General features: G+C 41.2%; 1 protein-coding gene across 3 annotated transcripts; it reads right to left on the bottom strand.

Annotated features, from left to right (window-relative positions):
* Positions 1 to 1711: 1711 nt before the first annotated feature.
* ACTR6 (actin related protein 6) lies at positions 1712 to 24435 on the bottom strand. Of its 3 annotated transcripts, none has more exons than XM_020978978.2 (11): positions 24171 to 24435; positions 21103 to 21220; positions 18365 to 18433; positions 16526 to 16649; positions 13535 to 13670; positions 13072 to 13128; positions 11668 to 11766; positions 11500 to 11578; positions 8729 to 8900; positions 7147 to 7285; positions 1712 to 2333 (listed from the first exon to the last, which is right to left on the bottom strand). In XM_020978978.2, exons 1-11 carry the CDS (start codon positions 24236 to 24238, stop codon positions 2204 to 2206), a joined length of 1191 nt encoding a protein of 396 aa, XP_020834637.1. In that variant the 5' UTR covers positions 24239 to 24435; the 3' UTR covers positions 1712 to 2203. The 3 variants fall into 3 exon arrangements, with proteins under 3 accessions (XP_020834637.1, XP_020834638.1, XP_020834639.1); XM_020978979.1 differs by lacking the exon at positions 24171 to 24435 and adding an exon at positions 23837 to 23941; XM_020978980.2 differs by lacking the exon at positions 18365 to 18433.
* Positions 24436 to 25705: the final 1270 nt, after the last annotated feature.

The raw sequence follows: 25705 nt of genomic DNA, 5'->3' as shown, positions 1-25705 counted from the left end.
CTACATCCCATGGGTGACTGGAGGACCAAATGAGATCATTAATGCATGTAGAACATTTTATAAATGTGAAGTCTTGGCAATTTGTATTATCTGAAAATAAGAGGAAAAATTCAATTAATCAATTATCAGGTTACCACGTTCAGAAAATTGTGCCTGGCATCTGGATATAGTAAGTAGTTGCCCTAGAGGTGCTTCCCATTTATTGTGGAAAAGAACTAATCAAATAACTAGCAGAGAACATGGAGGTCTGCTGAGTGTAATGGCTGGAACAACGGACTAGACATTACAGACTCAGGTTCTGGTCCCAGCTGAATCACCCACTTAACTGAAGTCGCTTGCCTTCAGCTGTGGTTTTCTCACCTATAAAACAAGTCACATAAGCTAGACACGAGGCACAAAGTGCTAGGAACCAGAGAAGCCCATGACTGATCAGGAGATCTGGGAGACATGGCAGGGAGTATGGCAGCAGTAAAGCACAGCATGTCATAATGGTAGCTGTTGACTGGCTGGAGACCAGCAGTCCACTCCAACTGGAACACAAGATATAGACACAAGACAGTGCAAAAGATGGTTGGAAAAAAAGGCTGAGCTGGGCCATCTTGGTGAGGGTCTGACTAAGCAGCTGGTACCTTATTCAATGGGTAGCGGGGCATCATCAAAGTTCTCTAAGGTGGCAGACAAGTTCGTTTCTGCCACACTACACAAGGGGAATCTGGTGAAGAACCAAGCCAGAAGAGTCTTCGCGGTCACAAGTTTGGCCCTCTGTTTCACAGAAAAGCTTTTACAAACATGAAAAATATTGAGCAATTTCCCCAAGGCAGCCCAGTGTCACTGCAATGTGTGTTAAGATAAATGTCTGGATTGACCAGTTCCACAGCTCATCTACTGGGCTGCATCCCATCTGGACAAGAGGCGACTCTGCTTCGTCCTGTGTGGAGTCAGGCTGAATTCCTTCCAGGGATCTTCATCTCATTCAGGAGGCTCTGCACCATCCTAGGCCTTGGTGCAGTCAGCGCGACGTTATTCACAAGCAGGCTGCAAAACTTTGAGAAAATATCCATATCTACTGAAGCCTGTGCTGTCTCCATCAATTCCAAGAACAACGTAAGTGCACGCTGAGAACTGTCTGTGATGAAGGTTTGAGAAGGGAAGGTACTGGCTTTTTACACAGGTTCTAGAAGAGACTGCCTCTTCACAGACTGAGAGGTGTAGAGAGGATACAAAATCCCTTTACAACGAGAGTTTGTTAATGACTGACAAGTATCTGAGCTACATGTTGCCTTAAACGCTGTCCTCTCACCATATGTCTTCCATGTATTATGTCGGAATCTTGAAGGATTCCTTAAAAGATGTAATGAGAGATAACTGTGTCTGACAACACTCGGATTACTAATTATCAAGACTCATAAAAACAGGGCAATATGTACTCTTCAAAGGCATTTGCCACCATCATGGAGGACGGCCAGGGCCAAAACTACACTGAAGACAGATTACTCACGAGATGGCAGGGGTCCAGATCCTCCTCTTTGCAAATTCCATTGTGCTGAAGGCATCAAGCCTTGGAACAATGCAGAGCCTCCTACATTGCTTCATAACCTTGACAAACCAACATCAGTTCTTCTCATTCAAAAGCAATACTAATAACAATGCTTTGTGGAGTAAGTGAAATGAAACGTTTAAGCAATAATAAAGACTGAATACAAACAAAGACTACACACTAAAGGCAATTTATTAAATATGCTCTAAGTAAAAATTAGAACACTATTTAAATTATCATTTCCATCATATGTACATAATATATAAAAGAATATGAAAACTAAATGAAGCCAAAAAAATGTCTTATTTCTAATCACATATATGCAAAAAAATGAACTATCAAAGGCTGAATCTGTTCTTGTAACTATAAAGAATAAAATTTTAAATGCATTTAGTCTTTTATTCATCAATGAAAAGTAACCTGCCCTAAAAAAATTAGTGCAAGCCTCAGCAGAAGCCTCGCTCCTAAATAAAAGTGTACAATAAAAGTACATACGCCCCTTTGTACTTACCATTTATGGTACGAGTCACTGAAGCTAAGCTTTCCAAAGCTCTAACACAAAGTATGTCAATCAACTCAAGACACTTTCCAAGATGAAAGATTACAATAGTGCTCATTAACTTCTTTAAAAAGAACTGCATAAAGACATCCATTCAGGAATGTTCTTTAAATATCAAATTTCTCTTCACATATGCAATGTCCATTTTCTTCATAATCTTCTCTTGTTACCACCATATCTTCGAAATCATCATTCTCTGATATCAGCTTTCCACCTTCCCACGAATAAGTGATTGGGCTGAAAATAAAAATAAATGAACCCAGATGAAGTTGCAAAAGCTACTAGCAATCTCTGTCCAACTAGTAAACAAACTGTACCTAAGAGGGAAAACTGAGGTCTTCTCTGTGAACCTGAAAAACCTATACAAGAAGTACACTTCAGAGGGCAAGCCCAGAGGCCGCCTGGGCCTTCATCTCAACCAAGCCACTGCCACTCAACATTATGTCATGACCCTTTCCCTTCTTCACCCTGTACCTGCAGCCTGGGCCTCTGAGAGGTACAAAGAGGCCAGGAAGAAAGCAGTTATAAAGTCATGATTGAATACAAATGCCACTAACAGGGCCAGAATCTCCCCCAGCCGTATCTGTACCTTTTACCGCCCCTGGAAAGGCTGTTTTTAATTGGGAGCCAAGGCACAAAGGGTGCATCATCTCAGTGTTCTGCTGTCTTTTTGGTCCTGGAGAGACCCAAGACATTCCCGCTCTATGTGTACTGACTTAGTTCTTCATTAAAAAATAAGAATGACAGTTGAGTTAAATTTTAAGTAAGTTTAACTAAAATTCAACCAGAAAACAGATGAAGTTCCCAGCTAAACAGCCAACCTAGAGGTCAGGAATGCCTGGGTTCCTGCCCTGCCTCTACTACATTCAGACTACATGAGACTCCCAGGAAGCACTTGGCCTCACTCATACAAACCCCTTGTGGGCACAGGCAGATGTTGCTTCCTAACTCAACCAAGCCTGCAGATGATACAGGCTCAAAGGATGCTCCATAAAGGTCTGGAGCAAGGACGCAGAACTCTCATCAACCTACCTCCCCTAGGGTAAAAACTAGCCGCAGGGAAGTAGCAAAGACTGTGACTGACTAGGGGCTCCCTCTGGCCCATCAACTCCCGAGTCACACATCCTGACAACTCACATCTGCAGTACAGAAATCCTTTTCACTAGGAATACTAATGCAGCCACAGGGTAGCCAGCAGGCCGTAGCATCAGGAGGCCACGAGTGTGGCTTCAGATTCATGCCTCCTTTTTGACTCTGGGCAAGGCCCTAACTTCTCCATGCCCCCTGCCACCTCTAGGACTCTCACAGTGGCAAAACTGGTGCCAATCTATATAGGTAGAGGGGATTTCTTTACTGGAAGTTCCCTTTATCAGTGAAATCACAGGGCTAGTCCAAAAATTAATGCAGCACATGAGTCAGGAAGGATTTGCCTAGAAAAACTCATGCAAAATTAAGCAATAAATAAAAAAACAGCAGCACAATAACAAGGGACTTTTGCTGAGGTGATAAGGCATAAATCAAATAACCTGAATTGACAGTGTTTAAGTCAAAGTGTCTGAGACAACAAACGCAACAGGAGCTCACCAAACCTATTCAGAGATCTGATTCTCATCGTCCACAAACGGGATGACGGCCCTCCGACTCTCGGAGGTCACCTGGGAGCCCTGACGCTTCCTCTCCGTAGGACCCTGGACAGATCCCTCACCCACAGCATGCCTCGGTCCCTCCTCTGTACAAAAGCGAGCTGGACTCAGTGGCCTCCAAAGGCCCTCCGGGCCCCATCCCAGTGATCCTCCTTGTTCCTACTTTCTCTCATACTTATAACTCAAAATTTAACCGAAAAGAAAACAATGTCATCTCTGACCGCGCTTCCTCACAAATCCATGGCACTCAGTAACGTTGTTTCGAGCCTTTTTTACGAGCCCTGAGTCCTACGTGCTCAAGACTTGCACATTTTAGAACACACAAGGCTGAGTCAGATAATTTTGCTGGATGTGAATGTCTCTACTAAGGGTTTGGATCTACACGGTGTGATGTATCTGCAGCCTGATCCATGAAATATGAATGACGAAACCAGCCTCACTGATCTCAAGGAAGCGCGGAAGGCCTGGAGAAGACAGCCAGATGTGAAACTGACAGCCGGAAGGGCCACGCTGCATCAACTGATGCAGAACCTCCATTTTATCCAGACACTAAAGAGACAGGATGAAACTGACGCACAGCATTAATTTTATCCATATGGTAAAGAGACAGGATGAAAAGTTTTTGCTTTTATTTCTCCTTAAAGTAAATTTATAACAAAAAATCGTATTAATTGATGCACCTGGTTATTCTAGTATTAGAAATAAAAACATAAGATAAATGCAAGCACTTATTTATAAATCTACTTTTAAAAAGCTGAATTTTTCGGCCCTGGATTCAGGAGGACCTGAGTTCAAATCTGGCCTCAGATACATAACATTTACTAGCTGTGTGACCCTGGGCAAGTCACTTAACCCTACTGCCTAGCCAAAAAAAAAAATTATAAAAAAAAGCTGAATTTCTTCTAGTCATTTTGTAGTGCAGATAAGTTGTTACCAGACAATCTCAATATGATAACAAACTTTAGCTGTTGATTGCTTAAACATTTAACTTTGATGAAAGTTCTTACTATATGTCATACAAGTACTTAAAGCAAAACTGAATTCCATTGTCTAAGAAATATTGTTCCCTAAGAACTAACTAAAAATCTACTTGAAATAATTAACAGCCAAGTTGCAAAATACAAAATAAACCCACATAAACCATCAGCATTTCTCTGTATTACCAACCAAGTCCAGCAAGAGGAGCTAGAAAAAGATATTCCACTTAAAATAGACCAACCTAAAATACTCGAGAGTCTACCTGCCAAGACAAACCCAAGAACTATATGAACACAATTACAATACATTTGATGGAGTTGTGAATTGATCCAATCATTCTGGAGAGCAATTTAGAACTATACCCAAAGGGCTATAAAACTGTACATACCCTTTGATCCAGCAATGCCATCACTAGGTGTGTATCCAAAGAGATCAAAGGAAAAGGAAAAGGAGCTACATGTACAAAAATTTTGTAGCAGCTCTTCTGGGGGTAGCAAAGAATTGGAAATGGAAGGAATGCCAATCAACTGGGGAATGGCTCAATACGCTGTGGCATATACTTCTAGGTTGTATCCCAAAGAGATCATAAAAAAGGGGAAAGGACCCACATGTACACAAATATTTATAGCAGCTCTTTTGGTGGCGGCCAAGAATTGGAAATTGAGGGGATGTCTATCAATTGGGGAATGGCTGAGCAAGGTGTGGTACATGAATGTAATGGAATACTATTGTGGTACAACAGAAAAACCTGGAAGGACTTGTATGGTCTGATGCTGAGTGAAGTGAGCAGAACCAGGAGAACATTGTACATAGTAACAGCCACATTCTGCGATGACTGATTTTGATAGACTCAGCAACGCAATGATCTAAGACAACTCTAAAAGACTCATGATGGAAAATGTTATCCATATCCAGGGAAAGAACTATGGCGTCTGAATGCAGATGGAAGCATGCTATTTGCTCTCCTTTTCTTTTGTTGTTTTGTTTAATTGCTTCATTCTCATAATTCCTCCTATCAGTTCGAATTCTTCTTTACATCATGACTAATGGGAAAATATGCTTAATATGAATGTGTAAGTAGAGCCTATATCAGATTGCAAGCCATCTTGGGGAGGAGAGACGAGAGGGAGAGGAAAATTTAAAACTCAAAATCTTATGGGGTTTATTTTTTTGTTTCGTTTTGGGTTTTTTTGTGAGGCAATTGAGGTTAAGTGACTTGCCCAGGGTCGCATAGCTAGTAAGTGTCAAGTATCTGGTCTGAGACCAGATTTGAACTCAGGTCCTCCTGACTCCAGGGCCAGGGCACCACCTAGCTGCCCCAAACTCAAAATCTTATGGAAGTGAATGTTGAAAACTAAAAATAGATAAATTAATTATTTTTAAAAATTAAAAAAATAATTTGTGGTATATAATTGTGACAGATTATTATTGTACTAGAAGAAATGACAAGCAGGATGCTTTCAGAAAACCCTGGGAAGACTCACATGAACCGATACAAAGCAAAGTGGGCAGAACCAGAACACTGTATACAGTTAACAGCAATACTGTACGATGATCAGTTAACTGTGAATGATTTAACTATTCTCAGCAATACAATGACCCAAGATAATTCCAAATGACTTATGATGAAAAATGCCATCCACCTCCAGAGAAAGAACTTGATGAAGTGTGAATGCAGATCAAAGCACACTTTTTTACTTTACTCTTCTTGGAGTTTTTTGTCTCTTTTCTTGCAATATGGCTGATAAGGAAATATGTTTTGCATGGTTGCACATGTATAAGCTATAAGGCACATGTATATGCCTTCTCAAGAGGGGAGGAGGGGAACGGAAGAGGGAAGAAGAGAATTTGGAACACAAATTTAAAAATGAATTTTTTTTAATATGTAATTGAGAAAAAAATTATTCAAGAATCTAGAGAGAGGCAGTATGGCACAGGGAACAGGGCTCTACACCTGAAGAGAGGAAGACTGAGGATAACATCTCACCTCCAGCACTTCTTAACTGCAGGAACCTGGGCTACTCATTCAACCTTTCAGCTTCAGTAAACTGGGGACAAAAAACAGTATAATATATATAGTATAGGATATTCTTCACAGGTGATGTTAAAAATTCTTTTTATATGTGATTGAGAAAAAAATTAAAAGAAAAAAACCAATGTGTTATAATCAAGGCTACACCTGAAAAAATGGACTGTTTGTAGAATGTACACAATGTCCAATGCAGTACGGTTTGAAGATGAAGATCTCTTCTGAAGAATATATGTCAAAAAAAAAAGAAGAAACAAAAATAATGTAGGGGTTGGGGCTGATTTCTGAAAAGGAGAGGGCACTGTAAACATGTCCCCCAAACCACCACCACCAATAAAAATGATTCCACACTCAGTCTCGCCCCCACGTTCTATTTCTACATCACCAAACTCCCACTTACTTTTCAGGAAGCACCACGGAAACATCATAATCTGTCGGAGTCAGACACCGAACCTCTGCATAAACCCGATCCCTGAATCCTGGAAAGAGGGTGTTTCCTCCAGTCAAAACAATATTCTTGAAGAAGTGGGGCTGCATTTCTTGTGAAGAAAAAGATATAGGCATCAGTAAACCTGAAAGTTAGCTTCAGGGAAGGAAAAGATTATCTCTAACCCAAGGACTCTCTGGTTACACCGTATGGATTCTGCTCAATGACAGGGAATGAAAGATAAAACTGACCTCATGTATATTTCCTTTTTGGGGGTGGGGAGGAAATAGTGCTATGTTACCCATATTTGTACACTATACTTCTGTTAGGAGAGTCAATATTTTTGGATGATAACGACTCTAAAGAAATTATCCACTGCTTCTCCCTAGACATCTAGAATACTCTATCTTTAAAGTTAAGGCAATATGAGACTGAAAGTTTTGCCCAAATTTTACCGTATGTCAGGCTAATAACATTCACTGTGGCAACACTCAAGATTAATACAATCATTAGTATCCTACAAATACAAAAATATTTTAAGAAAGGGTCTAGGTTTCAACATTTATTTGATGATGAAAGAGTTGCCACAGTGCTGGCAGATATAACAGCCACTGTAGATATCCCAGGGGAAATCACGTGAAGCAGAACGAACACAAGACATAGAAAAACAGGAAACTTGCAAACGTACCACTATCCCAAAGACCTCTCGCCAAATTAAGGACAAAAAGTGCTAACTTTAATCTTAGCCTTCAATGTTCAGCCACCTGCAAAAATCTCTTACTTCCATCAAACACACGCTCTGTGAGCCAAATTTTCCTGCCATGTTTAAGCTACTCCCTGGGAGAAGGAAAAATCAGAATCAACATGAACACTTGCTAGCCGGGCTCCTGAGTCCTATTTAGTTCAGTATATTAAGTAGAACCAGGAGATGGCTGAAAAGCTTTACTCTTCAAAACTCAATTAGTTTACAGACCTATGAATCCCAAGAGGTTGGAAACCATTCTACTCATATTTAATGAAAACCACTAAAATGACAGCTTATAAATATTTCTAACCTAATCTGTACTAGCTTGAATAGCACTAAGATAAAAGTCAAAGGTTAGGATCCATGGACTATCTAGTCATAGTTTGAAACTACTAGCTATTGTTGGAAAAACACTCTGCTAGCAAGAAAGCACTGGAAATGCTAAATACATCTGAGTTATCGCTGAAATACTCTGAAGTGTAGATCTTAAGTTCAAATCAACCACAATGGTCCCTTCAAACTAAGAACACTGTGACAAAGGACTAATACAGGGAAAAATTATCAGAGGATATTATGCAGTCTCCTTTTTTCTCTGCCTTCACAGCCAGAATAGATTTTCATCAGTTAGAATTACATGTTAAAAGTCCCAACAAGATGCTCTCTCCACAAGTCCCTTCCAATCTTAAGAGCATGTGACCATACTGTTACTGTCCAATATTTGGTGGGTCGAGGGCACGTATAGGGAGCACAAAGGTTCATACTGTCAACATAAAGCTACAGATCAGAACACCTGTGTAATTACAACTGTACCTTCAGGCAGATTCTGAATAGAACAGACAATAGCTTCTGGGATTCCCATTTCCTGAATGCCTATATCAGAAGGATTAAAGAGTATTTCTGGAACAGCAAATCTCTCATTTGCCAAACGAAGAATTTGTTCCCCAGACTTATATTTTCCACTTAACACCATCTCTTCCCTCGGCTAAAAAAAAAAACCACGAAAATGAATTAAAATAAGTTGAGATTATATTACCTAATTCACATGAACGCTATTAACATAAATGGCAATGCTGCTATTAGATATAAGGGTTCATAAAACTTAAAAGCATAATCTCTTTCCAGATACCTGTAACAAGAACTAGTTCCTAAAAGTCTACTTTAATCCATAGATACTAAAAGGTTAACTAACTGGGTAAGGCAGCATCCACTTAGGTTTTATTACCTACTATGAATGTAAATTTCTCCGAGACAAACTGTACTTTCAAACTTCAATCAATCTACGACCTCACCAATCTAGGTACTCCTGCCAAAGTGCAGACTGCATGCCTGCCCATGCAGGGTGACTCTGGTCCAAGGTCACCCACGAATCTGTCCAAGTGCCAGGAGTTTTCCTCTAGATCTCTTTACCTTGCATGGTGCCAATGGAAGATGCAGGTATTCTGTCACTGACCTCTTGCTCTGGCTACATGACTGGCCATCTTTTTTTCCAGTCATATAATTTCTCTACTGACATTTCTCATATTCCACATAGTTCCCCATCTGTAATGTGTTGTTTACACTTAACTACATACTTCTCCAGTGTCCTATGGGGGGGATCCAAATGTTCAACCCTTTAGAGACTATAGGGTTTCCTGACTTATAGCCATACAGCAACACTCAAAGAATATTGGTGATAAAAAGATAAGCCTTTATACCTACTCTCCTACCTATACACAATTTTCATAAGAATTATCTATACGTGAACTGAGAACATCTTGAATAAGAGTATTACAGAACAAGCAGGCTTTCCGCAAGCAATAGGGACCATATCTCCATCATCTCACAAGTGACTGAAAGACGCTGAAAACATGAGATCCTACTGTGTTTACCCTATGTTAATTTTTTCGGGGGAGGTGAGGCAATTGGGGTTAAGTAATTTGCCCAGAGTCACACAGCTAGTAAGTGTCAAGTGTCTGGTCTGAGGCTGGATTTGAACTCAGATCCTCCTGACTCCAGGCCCAGAGCTCTATGCATTGTGCCACCTCGCTGCCCCTTGTACGTTACTTAAAAAAAAAAAAAGAGGCATTAACATTAGTGGAATAAAAACTGCCTTACAGGCTCTTTTAGGGGAAGAGGTCTCTCATTCATACATCAAGATCATTTAGCTCACGATGGAAAATGCTGTTCACATCCAGAAAAACAACTATGGAGTCTGAATGCAGATTGAAGCTCTCTTTTTTCTTCTTTTTTTGTTTGTTTCTTCTTTCTCGTGGTTTCTGCCATTGGTTCTACTTCTTCTTTACAACATGACTAATGTGAATATAGGTTCGATACAAATGAATAGGTAGAGCCTATATCAAACTGCACACCGTCTTGGGGTGGGGAGAGGGGAGAGATAGGGAGAAAATCTGGAACTCAAAGTCTTACAGAAGTGAATGTTGACAACTAATAATAAATAAATAAATTGTCACAAATATTTCCTTGCTTTTGTAAAAACAAAAACCTTCATGCGGTCCTTATGGATTCCATGATCACAGGTAACAGGAACCTTGCTTTAGGCTGTTTACTGAAAAATGATACATTCTATAGCATTACGTCCTCTACAGCCCCCTGGCTGAGCTAATTTTAGCAGTTTTAAATTATGGATGATGCTGACTACTTCCTAAAACAGCAGCACAGTTTACAGTGATTACACTTCTTAATGGATGCTGCCAGGACTGGACTGATGAGGGCAGTGCAGTGATTGTGACCTATATTCATTATTTTTGTAATTAAACAGCTACTTCTAAGATCTTTTTTTCCAAAATTCTCTCATTTTTATGTGATGAAAACACATCTCACTTTAAATACTCATTTTAAAAAGGCAAAAACTTCATATACTATTATACTGTCTCACTTGACCACTCTAGGAATAGCATAATTTGAATGGGGGAATGTTATTTCATTTTCTATGTTCCTCTTAAATGGAGCAATATTTTAATAGATACAGTTATGGAACATGTGGATAAGAATAACAGTTTGAGCAATAAAGAAATAGAGCAAATGAGAAAATTATACTTCATTTTGCACAGAGTTCCTCAGTTCTCTCTCTGGAGGTAGACAGTACCTCCAGACTAGGTAGTGAACCCATAAAGATCACATGAAGGTTTTTGTTTTCAAAAATCAAGGAAATATTTGTGACAACTGTTTTTAACTGTACAATTTTCAAACTCTTGAATACAAAGCACTGAAATTCTATATTTTAACAATATCCTAACTAAAAATTCTCACAGGAGAATGTCAGTCTTTTCCCACATCTTAACCAAAATTATTATGTAGTTCAGTTTTTGTGTTTCTATAAAAATTTCTTTTCTGTGATTCAAATCACACATTAATGAAAAGCAAGTGCATTTCCAAATATATGTAAGCTAAGTAAATATAAAACTATAATTTATGGGTTTGCTTTCCAAACACAATAAAACTTAGGAACAGATTAAGATTACTGGTACATTTTCATTGGAAAAATTTATATTAAAACAATTACTTTTAGACTCTCTCTGAAAGGTACTCAATCATATGAAAACATTAACTCAACTCAAAAACTGCAACTTCCACAAAATTACCTTACAAAACCCCTTTTTAATTGTGCTGAAATCAGGCAAAACATAGTCTACCATAACTGTATTTTCTTCTCCTTTCAATCTGAAAAATAAAAGAGATTTGAAAATAGTTCAGCTCTGTGTTATATGACGTGGAACTGACTTCGATCATTAGTATATCAAAATGCATACTTTGCTATATCCATGTCCTTATAAAAATCTTGAGACACATAGCATACATCTTCTTTCACCTGATTAATTACGTGTGTTTCATCCATGACATGTAGCTGTCTGCAAAGAAATGAAATACAAAAAATCCGAAATTTAAAATCTGGTCATAGTAACCTTTTATTTTTAAAAGCATTTTGATTTAAATTCTACAGTAAACCTAAGAACAAAAAGACTTAATGAGTATACTACAAAGTCCGCAAAGAACTATACAGACAGTATCTTATCCATATATATTTTGATTAAACAAACACTTTGGTTCTAAAAGAACCAAACGATAAATACTGTGCATTTCATATTGTTTTGCATTTATTAAAACACCTTCCCTTCCAGTCAGTGAAGACAGGGGTTATCCCCAGTTTACACGAGGAAACTAAGGCACAGAAAATTTAGGTTACTTACCTAAAGTCAACTTACAAAAACGGCAGCTATCCCAAACCCTTGGGTAACAAGTTTTTCTACATGGCAAACTTTTCCACAGGGTTGAAGGTTTAACTTTTTGAGCACTAAAAAAGCTTTCTTTTCATCATTTTGGATTGAAATCTAAACTGGATTACAGTCTTCTCTACCTTATGAAATAAGTGTACTGAATATTCTTTATCTTTTTGTTGATGACTCAAGGTCAATAATTACCGATGTTGATTTCTGCATTCTGTTATAGTATAGTCACATCCTTCCCGCCCCCAAAGGTTTAATGAAGTACATAGTATTGTTTCCCCTACACTAAATGGCCCTGAAATGCTAGGTTTCTGAAGTTTTCGGTTTGCTTTTTATAGTTTTTCTGACTCCTCCTTTACTGTACGCTGTCAACTTTTAAAAGCTGCCACTGTACCAGCCTGGAGCAGACTCCTTGTCTATTTTGACACTTCCAAACTGCTCTGGGTTAGGAAACCCAGAAAATCCAGACTATTAGTATTCTATCTGAAATAAAAGCACCCTGGCTCAGTAGCCTACAAGCCAATTGCACAGACTTCACACCACGTATTTTGGCTACTCCAAAGTCTTTTCCTGTGCTCCCTAGTTCTCTCCTATGTTCTAGAAGGGCAAGAAAGCAAGAAAGTTGAGGTCTACAATACTTACTGTACATGTGCATCTTTTACTCATCATGTATTTCTATAATATTTATATTATTCAATTAGTAATCAAGTTTCTCATCACAGTGACATCTCAGGCTTCAAAATAAACTGAGAAATTAGAATGGCAAAATCCGAGCTGATAACAAGTATTTCAGATTGTGTAAATGAAATAATTAAACACATCCAAAGCTGCATGACAGGTGATGTAGACATAGCCGAGAACATCCTCTGTGAGAAGAGGGCAGAAAGTTCATGACTTGCCTCCACAAACATGAAGTAAAGAAAGTCTTACCGGTAAGAAATGATCTCCTTCAGATGATTGGTGAGAAGCTTTCCTCCAACGTTAATGCTGAAGGGGAAGAACCAAATTTTACTGTAGCAATCATCTTTATGTCAACACCATAATTCTTTTACTCAAATAAAAAAAACAAACAACCCAACTCTGCTACATTTTTACTATTGCTTTCATTCCTGAATCTTTCCTTCTCTCCTCCGTGTCCTTAAAACATCCCCTGTAACAAAGATTTTTTAAAAGGGGGGGGGGAAATGCAATTCTAACAAGCAAAACTAACCAAAACACTGCCTAAGCCTGACAGTATTTTCAATTTGATAATTTATAAATTATAAATATTTTTATATAAAATATAATACAGTAAAATAATAGTAAATAAATATTAAACATCAAATGTTTAATAAAATAATAATAAAATATAAAAAATGTTAAAAATAAAAACAAAAAACACAATGCAGTTTACCGAATTATTGCTTCTTTTTTCTTTTTACTTCTGCAGTAAGGTACTATGTGTGTAAAAGAATAACCACTGTCCACAATGATACAGCATAATTCAGATGGATTATCTCGGAAATAGCGATGTGCACTCAGGCCTCCAGCTACAATAAAATAAACACATATGAAGCAACCTCCTACAGTACATTGTTTTTAAAATGACAGGGGAAAGAAAGCAAATAAAATAAGTATGACTGCATCTTTTCCTCTAGTTGTAATACGACAGTATATTTGTTTCTGAAAAACCTCAAGATGCAAGAAGGACAAATTTGTAAGATACTATCACTAATCAGTAGAGAAGATCTCCACAAAGTCTTCCTGCAGTTTTTAACTGCTTTATGGATTATCTAGACTGTAGATAAGATAGAAATACATGGCAAACAACCTGTAAAGGCAAAATGAACTTTCTCCTGTTGGCGAATACAGGGCCAGTTCATTATACACGTGAAGTATCTGTCCAAGAGCGAGGTATTATGGACCAATTCTACGGGATGTCCATCCAAATGCAAATCCCAATCTAGACCAGAGGCATTCTTCACCATTTGCTTTTATCTTTGTGGACTGTCAGGCCAAACTCTTCTGAGTGTCAGCAGATCTCATTTCAGAGGATCTGCAGTGTTCTAGGGCTCAATACAATCAATATAATGTTAGGCACAAAGGTAAGTGGAGGCCTTCACCATCTATAGAGGTCTCCTCTTCCCCTTGGACTTTATAACCAGTGAACTGGGCCTGGACTTGAACGGGAAGAGCAGAGCTGACTACACTGTCTTTTGAAAATGGTGCAGTGCTTACAGTCATGCCAATGGCCCATCTTTTAACAGTGATATACTTCCCATGACAGCATATGGCTATGAATCACAGAATACCAGAATCTCTACCCAAGGGGCCATGCAGAAGCACATGGTGGATGTGAGTGGGATGCAACAAGTTACCAGCAAACAAACCTCCAAGGAAAGGAGCATAAGGGGTGTTAACCTAGAGATGTAAGATGTGCAGCCAAAAAAAGGTCACGTGGTAAGAGCAAGGGATAAGCCCACTGGTAGACATCCACTGTTAGAAGATCTAAAAAGGAGCTCCAGGCCTTCTGTGCTAAATTTATGGGAACAGAAGGACAAGAAAATGAGAGGGCATGGATGCACAGCTATCTGCACTAGTGGAGAGAGTGCCCACATTATGGAGCTCACAGATCCACTGAAGCGCTAAGGAAGCTAACATGGTCTTCCTTCAATATGGCGAGCACAGGGTGGTTTCCCTTCTCAATTACGGGAGCCTGTGCTCCTCTGTCACAGGAGCTGAAAAAAAATGTTACACTGTGTCCAACTGTTGTTTTTAAATATCACTTAAAGATTATTTCTATCACAACTACTATCTGTTAATAAATTTAAAGTTGAAAAATGCACAAAGGTTATAAACATCCTTTAAATAAGAGGGGATGGGGAAAGAGAGAAGGAGGAAGAGAGGGAAGGAAATATAGACAAAGGGAGGTTGGGAAGGAAGGAGGGAGAAAGGGAGAGAAAGATAGAGACCAAGGGGGAAGGGAAAGGACAGGAGGGAGGGAAGGAGGTAGAGAGTCAGGGGAGGGAAAGGGAAGAAGGGAAGGAGAAAGAGAAGAGAGGTAAAGAGAGACCGGGGGGGGAGGGTACTGGAAGAGCAGGACCAAAAACACTCAGAGGGAATGTGACAGGCATTTTCCAGTACTTGAAGGGCTATCATGAAAAAGACTCATTCCACAGAGGAGAGAAGTAGGAACAACATATGAAAGGTACAGAAAAGCAGATTTAGGGTGTAGATGTTAAGAAAAAACTTTGTAACAATCAAACCTGTGCACACACAGGTGAGGACTGCTCTCAGAGATGGTGGCATCCAAGCAGAAATGACCACTTCCTAGAAATGCTGTGGAGGGGATGCCTGTGCTGCTACAAGGCAGCCTTGATGGTCCCAGATGCCCCCTCCAGGTCATACTATCTGTGATTCCACAGCTTGGGCACAAATCCTAGCGTGCTAGTCACTACCCCTATAAGGAGGATGGCAGAGTACAAAGACCCCTGGCTCTGGTCAGAGAAGGTGGGTTTAATCCTGCTGCTGAAGCTCATCCCGAGCAGGTCTGGCCTCATCTCCTCCATCTGTAAAGTGAAGGTCACACTTGATGGCTACAGAGGGTCCATTCAGCTCTAGATGCCTGAACCCAGACCTGCCAGAGAGACCCAGCACGAGGCTCTAAAGCTTTCTGACTTCACTATCTTCATCTCTAAAATGGACTGGGACTGAAAGATCCCTGAGGAGGTCCTCCCCAGCTCCGAAATCCAGTGGCTCTAAGACTGCACTTTTAGGAAGTCACTCTACTAACACATACTCACCGTGCCCCTCCTACACCACCAAGGATGATCACAGTAACAATAAGGACACCAACAATGACGACGGTAAGGATGAGACTCTCAAAGCATTTTGGTCTCCCTCTCTCCCTCTTCTTTCTTGAAAATTCTCAGGACCAGGTACTGAAGAAAGCATCCAAAAGGTGCTTTTCTCACAACCTCTCCCAACGCAGATGTGCAAAAATCATTCTCCCCACTTGGCAGAAGATGCTCACAAAGGTTTGGTAATTCAGCTCAAGCTGCCCAGCTAGCAAGCTGTCAGAGCCAAGACGCAAATACCAGTCTTTTGGCTTCCCCACCCACCTTCTCCATGCTAGGAGCTGGAGGAATAAGCACTTAGGCCCCGGGCTTGGCCCTCAAGTAGCTTACAACCTAGAGCAGACACAGGACGTTTATGTAGAGACTTGGAACCAGTACAATGAGGGGCACTAGATGAACTCTGCTTTCTTCTTGCCCTAAAATTCTGTGACTAATTCTTTCAACCAAGAAGGGCTATTTCCTCCCTCTTATTCTAGGATTGGAAATCTATGTTCACCCCATCTGTGACCATGGCCATCCAACTAAATTAAATCCCCAAATCAACTCACCATTGACTCTAAGCACCGCTTGGAACTGATATTCTTCAAACAAGATTTCGTTCATTGACTCTTGAATTGAAGTGAAGTTAAAATAAGGTTCTGTGATTATAATGTTCGTGTCTACAAAATCAACCTGTGAGAATACAAAATATACAAAAGCTTTTTATGACATCAACAAGAATAGTGACAAGTTGCTTATTAGAGATCTTGCTCTGCCTAAGTATACTAACAACGAGAGTAACCACACGGATTTTTTTTTTTAAGAAAGTAGAAGAATAAAAAAATATAGGAGTGAGCTACAAGTCAAGCTTGGCTCACCCTTGAGAAGCATAAAACATTCTCTTAATCAGCTTTCTCAAAACTCTCAGGACCAGGGACTAAAGAAGTACCCAGAACACAAAGCTCTTCTGATGAGTGAACCCACATACTGAAGAAAAATGGGAAATGAATGTAACATCAAAGGATGGGAAAGGTGGGCAGGCGAGCAGACTGGCCTCACTGGAGCAGCAGGGAGCCCCACAGTGAGGCAGGAGGTAGCAGAGACCACGCACATCTGACATCCCACCCCTACTCTGTGCTACCACCTCCCCTCAGACTTTCATGGGGACAGCTCAGTGCCCTGAGCCCCAAAGCCCCAGGAAGAGGCAGGCTGCCAGCCCAGTGCCCACAGCCATCATCCTAACCCATGGGGAGATGCCACTTAGGGACTGCTTCTGCATGGGCTGCAGCCACAGCTACAGCAGACCCAAGAAAGAAAGCTCTGGCCACCAAGTCCTGGGTACTGTCACATGGTTCTATGTCAGAAATGGCTGTCATTTGATCAGTGGAGCTGACATTAAAGAAGAGTCCTGACCATCTGCTTTCCCACTCTACCTTAAGGACCACAGGACCTTTTCATGACTTGCAGCTGAAGCCTCCTATGTGTGTTGTCTCTCCAACGTGAACATCAGCTCTTTGAGAGGAGATGCTACCTTACTTTTGTACTCGTACTCCCAATTCCTGGTACGGTACTTGGCCCAACGTACAAGCTGAATAAAAGATTTATTCATTCATTCGTTCATTCATTCACTGACGTGGCAGGTGCTTCACTGTGCCCACAGAAAACAAGGTGACCTTGCAACTCTAAAATCTAGTACCTTAGATATGATATAATCACAATACTGAAACCTGACAAATGCCAATTCTGAATTTTACAATCTCCATATGTAGCCATCCTCCTTTTTTGCCTGGAAACAGAAATTTTATTTATCTTACATGTGGTTTAGCTGACAGTTTAGCTGACAAATGCTAATAGCTTTTGTGTCAGCATGAATGAGTTCAGTCTTGCCTTAGACACACAGTGGCTAAGTGGCTTCCCATAACCTCTCAGAGATCATAATTTCACAGATTAGAGCACGGGCCTGAGGAGGCAGGGTATAAACCAGGTGCTCCTGATTTGGGGCATGGCACTCTGTTCATCATGGCCCAGATATCTCTTAGAGACTCTAAGTTACACCTGTGTTGGTGACCTTCGTGACTGTAGGGAGTTTCTATAATGGGAGTTTCCCATTGTGATAAAACCACAAATCTAGACCTCTCCACTCCCACACCACCACCACCACCAAAATACACTTAGAAAACGAAAGTCTAGAATATATCTATAGACTAAATGCAAATATGTTAAATGTATATCTAATAACGCACATGTATTATTCCAATATTATTTCAATTTCAATAATCATAAATAGTAACAACATTAACATTTTCAAAGTAAAAATATTTACCATCTTGAAATCTTAAATGTAGACCTGTTCTTCAATATTAATAAGCCTTGGAAACAAATCTAAATACAGAGTGTAATTCTTTTACCTGATACATTTCTTTCCCAAAAAGGTAATCCCAAACTTGTCTCTGAACATCCCAATTCACCAAATAGCCCTAAAAGAATTCAGAAATTCAAGAACAATCTTTAAAACATCAAACAGAAAAAAGTCCAAATAATAATAGAACAGCTCACATAACACACACTTATTAAGAACACAAAGTGCTGAATTCAGGCAAAATGTTGAAGGGGAATGGCTTCTGCCCTTGCGGGGTTTTAGTCTACTAGGTGAGTAGAGAAGGTAAGAATATACACAAGCAAGTATAATATACAATTATACACAATTCTCTCATGAAAAATGCAGGAAAACGCTGTGTGAAGTTGAAGAGGGTAAAGTCCCCTGTTAGGTAGAGGAGCCAAGAAGATGCATGGAGATGTGGCATCTGAGATATGTTTTAAAGGACGCGAAGGGTGAAGTAAAGAAAAGGGCTTGGACGCTGTCCTCAGTAGCTGTAGCTGTAGTACCTCTAGGAGGCAAAGAACAGAGGCAGGAAAACCTCAGGGTACACAGAGGAGAGCGGTTAACCTAATCTGGCTACACTAAAGTATGCAGAAGAGACAGTATTGGACATGTTGTAACAAAAGAATGGTAACACTTGGCGGAATGACCCCAAGTCCGGTAAAGGATTTTGTCTTTACTAAGGAGATGACAGGAAGCTACTGAAAGGCTTTGAGCAGGAGCAATTTAATCCATCCACAGGAAATGATTAAGCCAGCAATGGCGTGAAAGATGGACTGCAGGGAGTAAAGAAGAGGCACAGAAAGACTTGGTGGAGACTACTGTTAGGCAGTGAGGAAGGCCCTTTCTAGGGTGAAAACAGCGAGAACGGAGAAGAGGGGTCTAAAGCAAGATGCTGTCAAAGTCAAACCAACGGGACTTGGCAAACGATTGGACATGGGAAGACAGAGAAAAGGATCAACAAGAATGCCAAGGCAGATGGAGCCACTGGAAGAAAAAGTAATGTCAGAAAGAAGAGCAGGAGAGAAAAGAGAAAAATAAAAAGTTATCCTGAGCATGCTGAGGTGGAGATGCCGATGGACATCCGGGGAAAGAGCCCGACAGAAGCTGGAGGTGTGACCCTCAGGAGAGCACTACAGCCAAGAGACCCCAGTCTGAACATCTGCATAGAGATGAAGGGTAGAGATAAGGGGAGTAACTGAAACTGAGACGGAGCAAAGCTACGATGAAGCCACGAGGACCAAAGGACATGCAAACATGCACCAGCTCAGCAACAACGGGCGGGGAGGGGGGAGGGGAGGGGGGAACAAACATTCAGAATCCCCTGGTGGCTCTACAGACAAAACAAATCACTACGATTTTCCTTGCTGGTCTACCTTCTCTCATTTCATGCTAGATTTCAAACTACAGATATATCCCTATTAGCTCAAAACGGATATGAAGTAATACTTTAATAATTTAATAAATAAGTAATAATTTAAGAGAAGGGAGCGACCATTTTCTATCTGCTTACTTCCTGAAATGAGATAGGTTCATCTTGCTTGGATTATAATGAAAACAAGTCCATTCATTGCTACTGTGAGATCTGCATGTATAACTTAAGTGAGCTTACCTGGTAATGTAACATCACAGTCATTTATTCTTAATAATACTATGTGATTTCAAGAAAAGTTCATGTGATTTTAGTAAGAACTTGTCAACTTTTATAAAATTTTATTAATAACTTGTCTTTAATTTAAATTTATCCATAATTATTTTTAAAAATTTAACCATTTATGTTGAGAAAAACAACACAGATCAAAAATGCACTTTGTTAAGATTATGAAATGCAGTTGGACAGACAGCCCAGTGATTTACAAACACACACACACACACACACACAGATAGATCTTAGACATATGTAGCACATGAGTAATGAGCTGAGCCCAGATTTGAGAAAGAGAAATAAATCAGACAAGGCTGCATTTGGGAAACTGTGCAGCGTTTTCAATCGTCCCAAGCTACTCCCTACTACAAAAGCTCATCTCTTTAACACTGTTACTGTTCTGGTCTTTGTGGCCCAAACCCATGATTTCAATGGTTAAGGAAATCCCTGCGGAGGAAACTCTCCTTACCGATGCAGATCAACAACTGTTCTGCACTTTTCAAAGCGCTGTGGGGCACTTATGAGGTGTAGGTGAATACCGAGGGTCACAAAGCTAATGTCAAGGCTGTGCTGGTTCTCTATCCCCTCAGCCCATGCTGCTTCATCTCTTAGCATGATACAGAGCTTCAAATTATGAAACATCCTAATAGCTGGAGATCAAATTTTCAGGTGACAAAAAAGACAATGGAAAGATGCAAGGTGGGTATAAGCAGGCTAAAGTCCATCACCTCGTACAGTCCCTGACTTGTACAGGTACGGCACAAAAGGCATTCTCAAGTGGTTCATAAACTTTTTATAAAATATTCTAACCGATAAACGTATTTCACTAAAATTGCTTTCCTTTGTCATCCTATGCCTTATGCTTTATCCATCTAAAAGTAGGATCCTAAGAAAGGGTCAAGAGCTTTGAGCAGACTGCCAAAGAGGTCCAGGACATGAGTGAAGGTACAGAACTCCTGCTTCATGGACTATTTAAAGGACATGCTAAGACTCCATCAAGACAGAAGGACATAGAAGGTTAAAACCTGCTCCAGTGAAGGGAGCTCCCACACCAAAGAAATAAATGATGTCCATAAGTCTGTTATATCCATTGTGCTGGCAATAAGGCTTAACTTAGTTACCTTCTGAAAAGGCAGGATGTAAAAGAGTCCAGAAGGGTCCTTTATTTCATCTATTTGATTGGCTGTAAAGGTTTTGAGACGTGCTGTTTTTGACCGGAACTGACAGTTTGGAATAACACTGTTGAAAAAAAAGTAGAAATTGCTTGAGATGTGAAGGCCTGGAAAATTTCAAGATTCCCCATCCCATCCCCATAATGGAAAATTTTGATAATAAACACTTTGTTTGCACTTTTCCCAATATTTGCCCAAGACATTAGTACCTGTGGTAGAAGCGCCAGCAAAGATATGCCTAATGAATAAAACATTCACGCTGGGAAAGGTAGATAGGTAGGGGGAGATCAGATTAGGAAGGGCTAGACAAGGGATCTAGGACTCCATTCCAAAGGCTTTTCAGCAGGTGTATAAAATGATATCCACAGCTGAAGAATAATATGGCAGTAGTCTACACGATGGACTAGACACAGTAACCTAGATTAGCGGCAGAACGCCTGTCTTCATAATAACTTCTGACCAAAAGAGCTAGATGATAAGGATGCATTGGTATAATGTTCTATCAATGTATAGAAATTAGATGTCTTGAAGAACTGTGATAAGTATTACTGGACCAGAAACTAGGTATGGGTATAAGAAGCTGGGGATAAATATTCCTGGGCCAGAAAGCAAGTCTAAAAATCCCAGCATTTGGGGACAGCTCTGATCCAGCCCCTCTCTTGTCCAAAACCTTCTTCTCTGGTTCACAAACACCTTCAGAATGAAGCCCAGGGGCAACTAGGTGGTGTAGTGGATAGAGCACCGGCCCTGGAGTCAGAAGGACCTCAGTTCAGATCCGACCGCAGACACTCGATACTTACTAGCTGTGTGACCCTGGGCAAGTCACTTAACCCCAGCTGCCTGGCCAAAAATAAATAAATAAAAACAAAAAAAGGGGAAAAAAATGTGCAAAGTGTTCCACATTTTTACACTTACTTATCATGGCAACTCTGTAAGGATACTACAGGTGCCATTACCCAAGACCTAGAAAGAGCTTACCCTTTCTTTCTGCATCACTTTGCGCTTGCTCATGGTCACACTTAGGAAGGGCTGGGTCCTGGACAGGAAATCAGGGTCTCTACTCAAAGCTTTCCTGATCTCCTAATCAAAAGTAACTATTCTCTCTATTTTCTCATGGCATTTTTGCATGCAATACTTCGATAGTGCTTCTCTGCCTTGTATTACATGTATTTGTGTATATGTCTCCTGATTCTAGGTTCTTTAGGGAGCTCTTGTATTTTTAAATGTCTAGAGTGTCCTGTACATAGCAAGTGATCAAATGTTTATAATGGAAATGCAGAGGAAAGGGTTAGTGTGAGGGGCATAAAGATTTCTAAATTTTAAACTATTTGCCAAGATTTTTTTTAAAAATCACCGAAGCTTCAAAGCTTAATATCTATCAGCACATAACATCATACATGTATTACATGCCAGACATGGAAAGGCACTGGGGATATGAATACAAAAAAAGAAACAATTCCTACTGAAAAGGAGTTTACATTCTAAGGGAATAGGGGAGACAACAAGAACATTTTGCTAACAGAATTTTCTATCTTTAAGGCAACTTGTCCATTTATATAACAAAAACATGTTGTTTTCCAATTTTAGTAATTTCTGTTTATGTAGCACATTAACAGAAACACGTTTAATTTTCAAAACAAGCTTGGGAGGTAAGCAGATAATAACTTGCATTATTAATTGACATCCAATAGAAAGTGCTAAGTATTTGAGCAGAGGCTGTTCACTTTTGTCTTTATGTTCCCATCACCCAGCAGACATGTAATAAATGTTTCTTGATTGAATGAATAATTAGAAGTCACAAAAACTAGAAAACCGCCTTCCTGTCACACAGGAAAAACCAGCACCTCCTTTAGAAATTTTCAGCTTCATAATGAAATCATCACCACCTGCGACTAGATGATGTTTGTAAACTATATGAGTTTCAGAGCTGGAAAAGACTCAGAGAAAGCCTGATCCAACTCGCTCAGGCTGCAAATGAGGACACTCATGTCCACAGGGATGAAGCCACTACCCCAGGTCACATCCAATGCACGGGATAGGGAAGGGATAAGAAGCCAGGTCCTGCGGTGTCAGATGAAAGCTTCCGAGAGTCTCCATCTCGGAGGCTGCTAATGGCAAAGCAGGTGACATTACAGAACCCCATTCCCCAGGGCAGCGGAGACAAAGGGTGCTGTTTAGGTATTTCCACCCTATAGGCTGCATGGGAAAAGCACTACAGGGCCCGGAGTCTATAAGAAGCAGCATTTATTAAATGCCTACTGTATGTCGGGCACCGTGCTTAGTGAAGAACATAAAAGACAAACAATATACTGCTCACAAAGTTCACATCGTAATGGGGGGGGGCAGGTAGACACAACAACGGTTAAGGGGGAAAGGGGAAACGACACCCGCACAACCATCCCGCACAAGGCTGAATGGGAGCTGAGCCTCGAAGGAAGCTGGGAAAGCAGCTGACGAAGGGGAGAGAGGGCATTCCTGACACGGGGAACGGCCAGTGCAAAGGCAAGGGGACTGGAGATGGAAGAACTAGTACGAGCTACGGCCAAAAGACGTGCGTCCTCGCAGAAGTGGACCAGAAACTCCTCTAGGGCTGGGCCCGTTCCGGTTTGGCCCCTCTCAGAGACACCCCCAGCCCCGACCCCCACCACATCGCAGGCTGGATAGACGAATTCATAAATGAGACCTCAGTCGGCTGTTTGCTACTCCCGACATCCTGCGTGAGACCTGGCAACTCCGGCCTCAGTTTCCTCCTGGGGTGGTCAAGCTCGGAAGCCACTCCCAGTGGGTCACCCAGGCCAGGAACCCCCCCCAGCCCCCGGCCCCACGTGCGTAGGCGGGACTTCCGGTTGCAAACACAACAACCCCCCCACTTCCGGGCCCTCCGTAGCCGCCACAAAATCGGCTATGGAGTCTTCCTTCCCCTCCGAAACCGGGAGGCTCGGGGACGCTGACGAGACTCCCCCCGGCGTCAGGGACGCCCACCCCTACTCACTCTTGGCCGAGAAGCGGCCGCTCACCTGACGCTGTCGTGACTGTAACCGATCTTGGCGTTGTAGGCCCCGTTATCCAGCACCAGCGTCGCCATTATCCCTCCGCCCGCAGAGGAAACTATTGCGCAGGCGCCGTTTTTTGTTTTTTTTTTGTTTTGTTTTTTTTTTTTTTGCTGGAGGCGGCCCTCTCTTTTCTCGTCCTCCGGCCCGGGGCCACTCTATGGTTCAGCCTAGGGGAGAGCCCCGCAGTGAACCTCGGCTCCACAGCGCCGCTCTCGTCTGGGGGGAGCCTTTTTGCGGCGGTCCCCCGTCACGTGGTGAGGAGGGCCGGCAGATGCTCCACGCCTGCGCAGTGAGGAAGAGTGAAATTGGGCGTCCTTGCAGGGGAGAGAAGTGATTGCAGGGTTTGGGGTGCTCTGTCTATGCCTTTCTTCGTGGTGGTATCCTAGGGCCAGAGGAGGAAGGGACCTTGGAAGCCAGCTAGTCCTATCCGAAGTGAGACCGAGGGAGGGGGACAGGTCCATAGACCGGGAGCTGGAAGTGTCCACTGAACAAACGAATGAATGAATGAAGCGTTTATTGATCCAAGCACCGTTCTGGGAATACTGATAGAAGCAGGGGAAAAAAATTACAGCTCCTGTATTATTTTACGTTCAAGTGGAAGCTAGGTGGCTCAGTGAACAAAGCAGAGCATTTGGAATAAGGAAGACTTGAGTTCAAATTCAACCTCTGTTTCCTAGCTATGAGTTTGGGCAAGTCACTTAGCCTCAGCCTCAGTTTCCCCATCAATAAAATGGGGGTGATAATAGCACCTACCCTCCAGGTTATTGTGAGAGTCAAATGGGATAATATTTGTGAAGGGTTTTGCCAGACTTATAAGGCTATTATCATCGTATGTCCTTCATTCTGGAAGAGGACCAATGACATCAGGGGGGTGATGTCTTGACTTGCAAGTGAATTGGGTTTGAGTGAGGCAGAGCTGTGCAAAGTCATCAGCCTCACTCCTTCAGAGTCTAGTGGCAAGACATAGATCAGAACGACTGGGGTAGGGGGTGGGGAATCTTAGCCTTTTTAATACCCATTCAGTGATTAAAGGCTCAGTAAGAACTGAAGCAAAGTATGGCATAGTTTGCCTTCACAGAAGAATCTATCAGGGAGGAGAAGACCCTCAGCTATTATCAATATTATTATTAGTGGGGGAAGACAACATAGACACGGTGGTGTAGAAGGTGGAAAAATCATCTTGGGTTGAGGTGTGCATGGCTGGTATGGGTATTTCCACGGATGGAGATTCAGAGAGTTGCTCACCAATCAGAGGAAGAGGCTCAAAGGGCAGAGAGCCCACCTGAAAAGAAGGCTGTGGGGGGACACGGTGGAGATGCTTTTTCCATCCATTGAACAACATAATTCTGAGAAGAGGTCCATAGATTTCGTGTGAATGGTGTTAATGAATGTATTTGTCCTGGAGTAGTAAATAGTTGAGCCAAGATGAGCTGGGTTTGGGTCTTGCCTCTGACATATCCTGACAGGTCTGATCTTGGGCAATTCAAGTCTCTCTTTGG

Source organism: Phascolarctos cinereus, unplaced genomic scaffold, assembly GCF_003287225.1.
Source record: "Phascolarctos cinereus isolate Bilbo 61053 unplaced genomic scaffold, phaCin_HiC Scaffold_1;HRSCAF=81, whole genome shotgun sequence".
Taxonomy (NCBI): Eukaryota; Metazoa; Chordata; class Mammalia; order Diprotodontia; family Phascolarctidae; genus Phascolarctos; species Phascolarctos cinereus.
This window is presented reverse-complemented; position numbering and strand designations above follow the sequence as displayed.

Coding starts and splice junctions, on each gene's coding strand:
- ACTR6 (XM_020978978.2), bottom strand. CDS start 24,238: ATGGCGACGCTGGTGCTGGATAACGGGGCCTACAACGCCAAGATCGGT. Junction 11,767..13,071: donor AAGGAGATCATTTCTTACCG/GTAAGACTTTCT, acceptor ATTTCTTTGCAG/ACAGCTACATGTCATGGATG. Junction 7,286..8,728: donor TATTCAGAATCTGCCTGAAG/GTACAGTTGTAA, acceptor TTTCTTCACAAG/AAATGCAGCCCCACTTCTTC.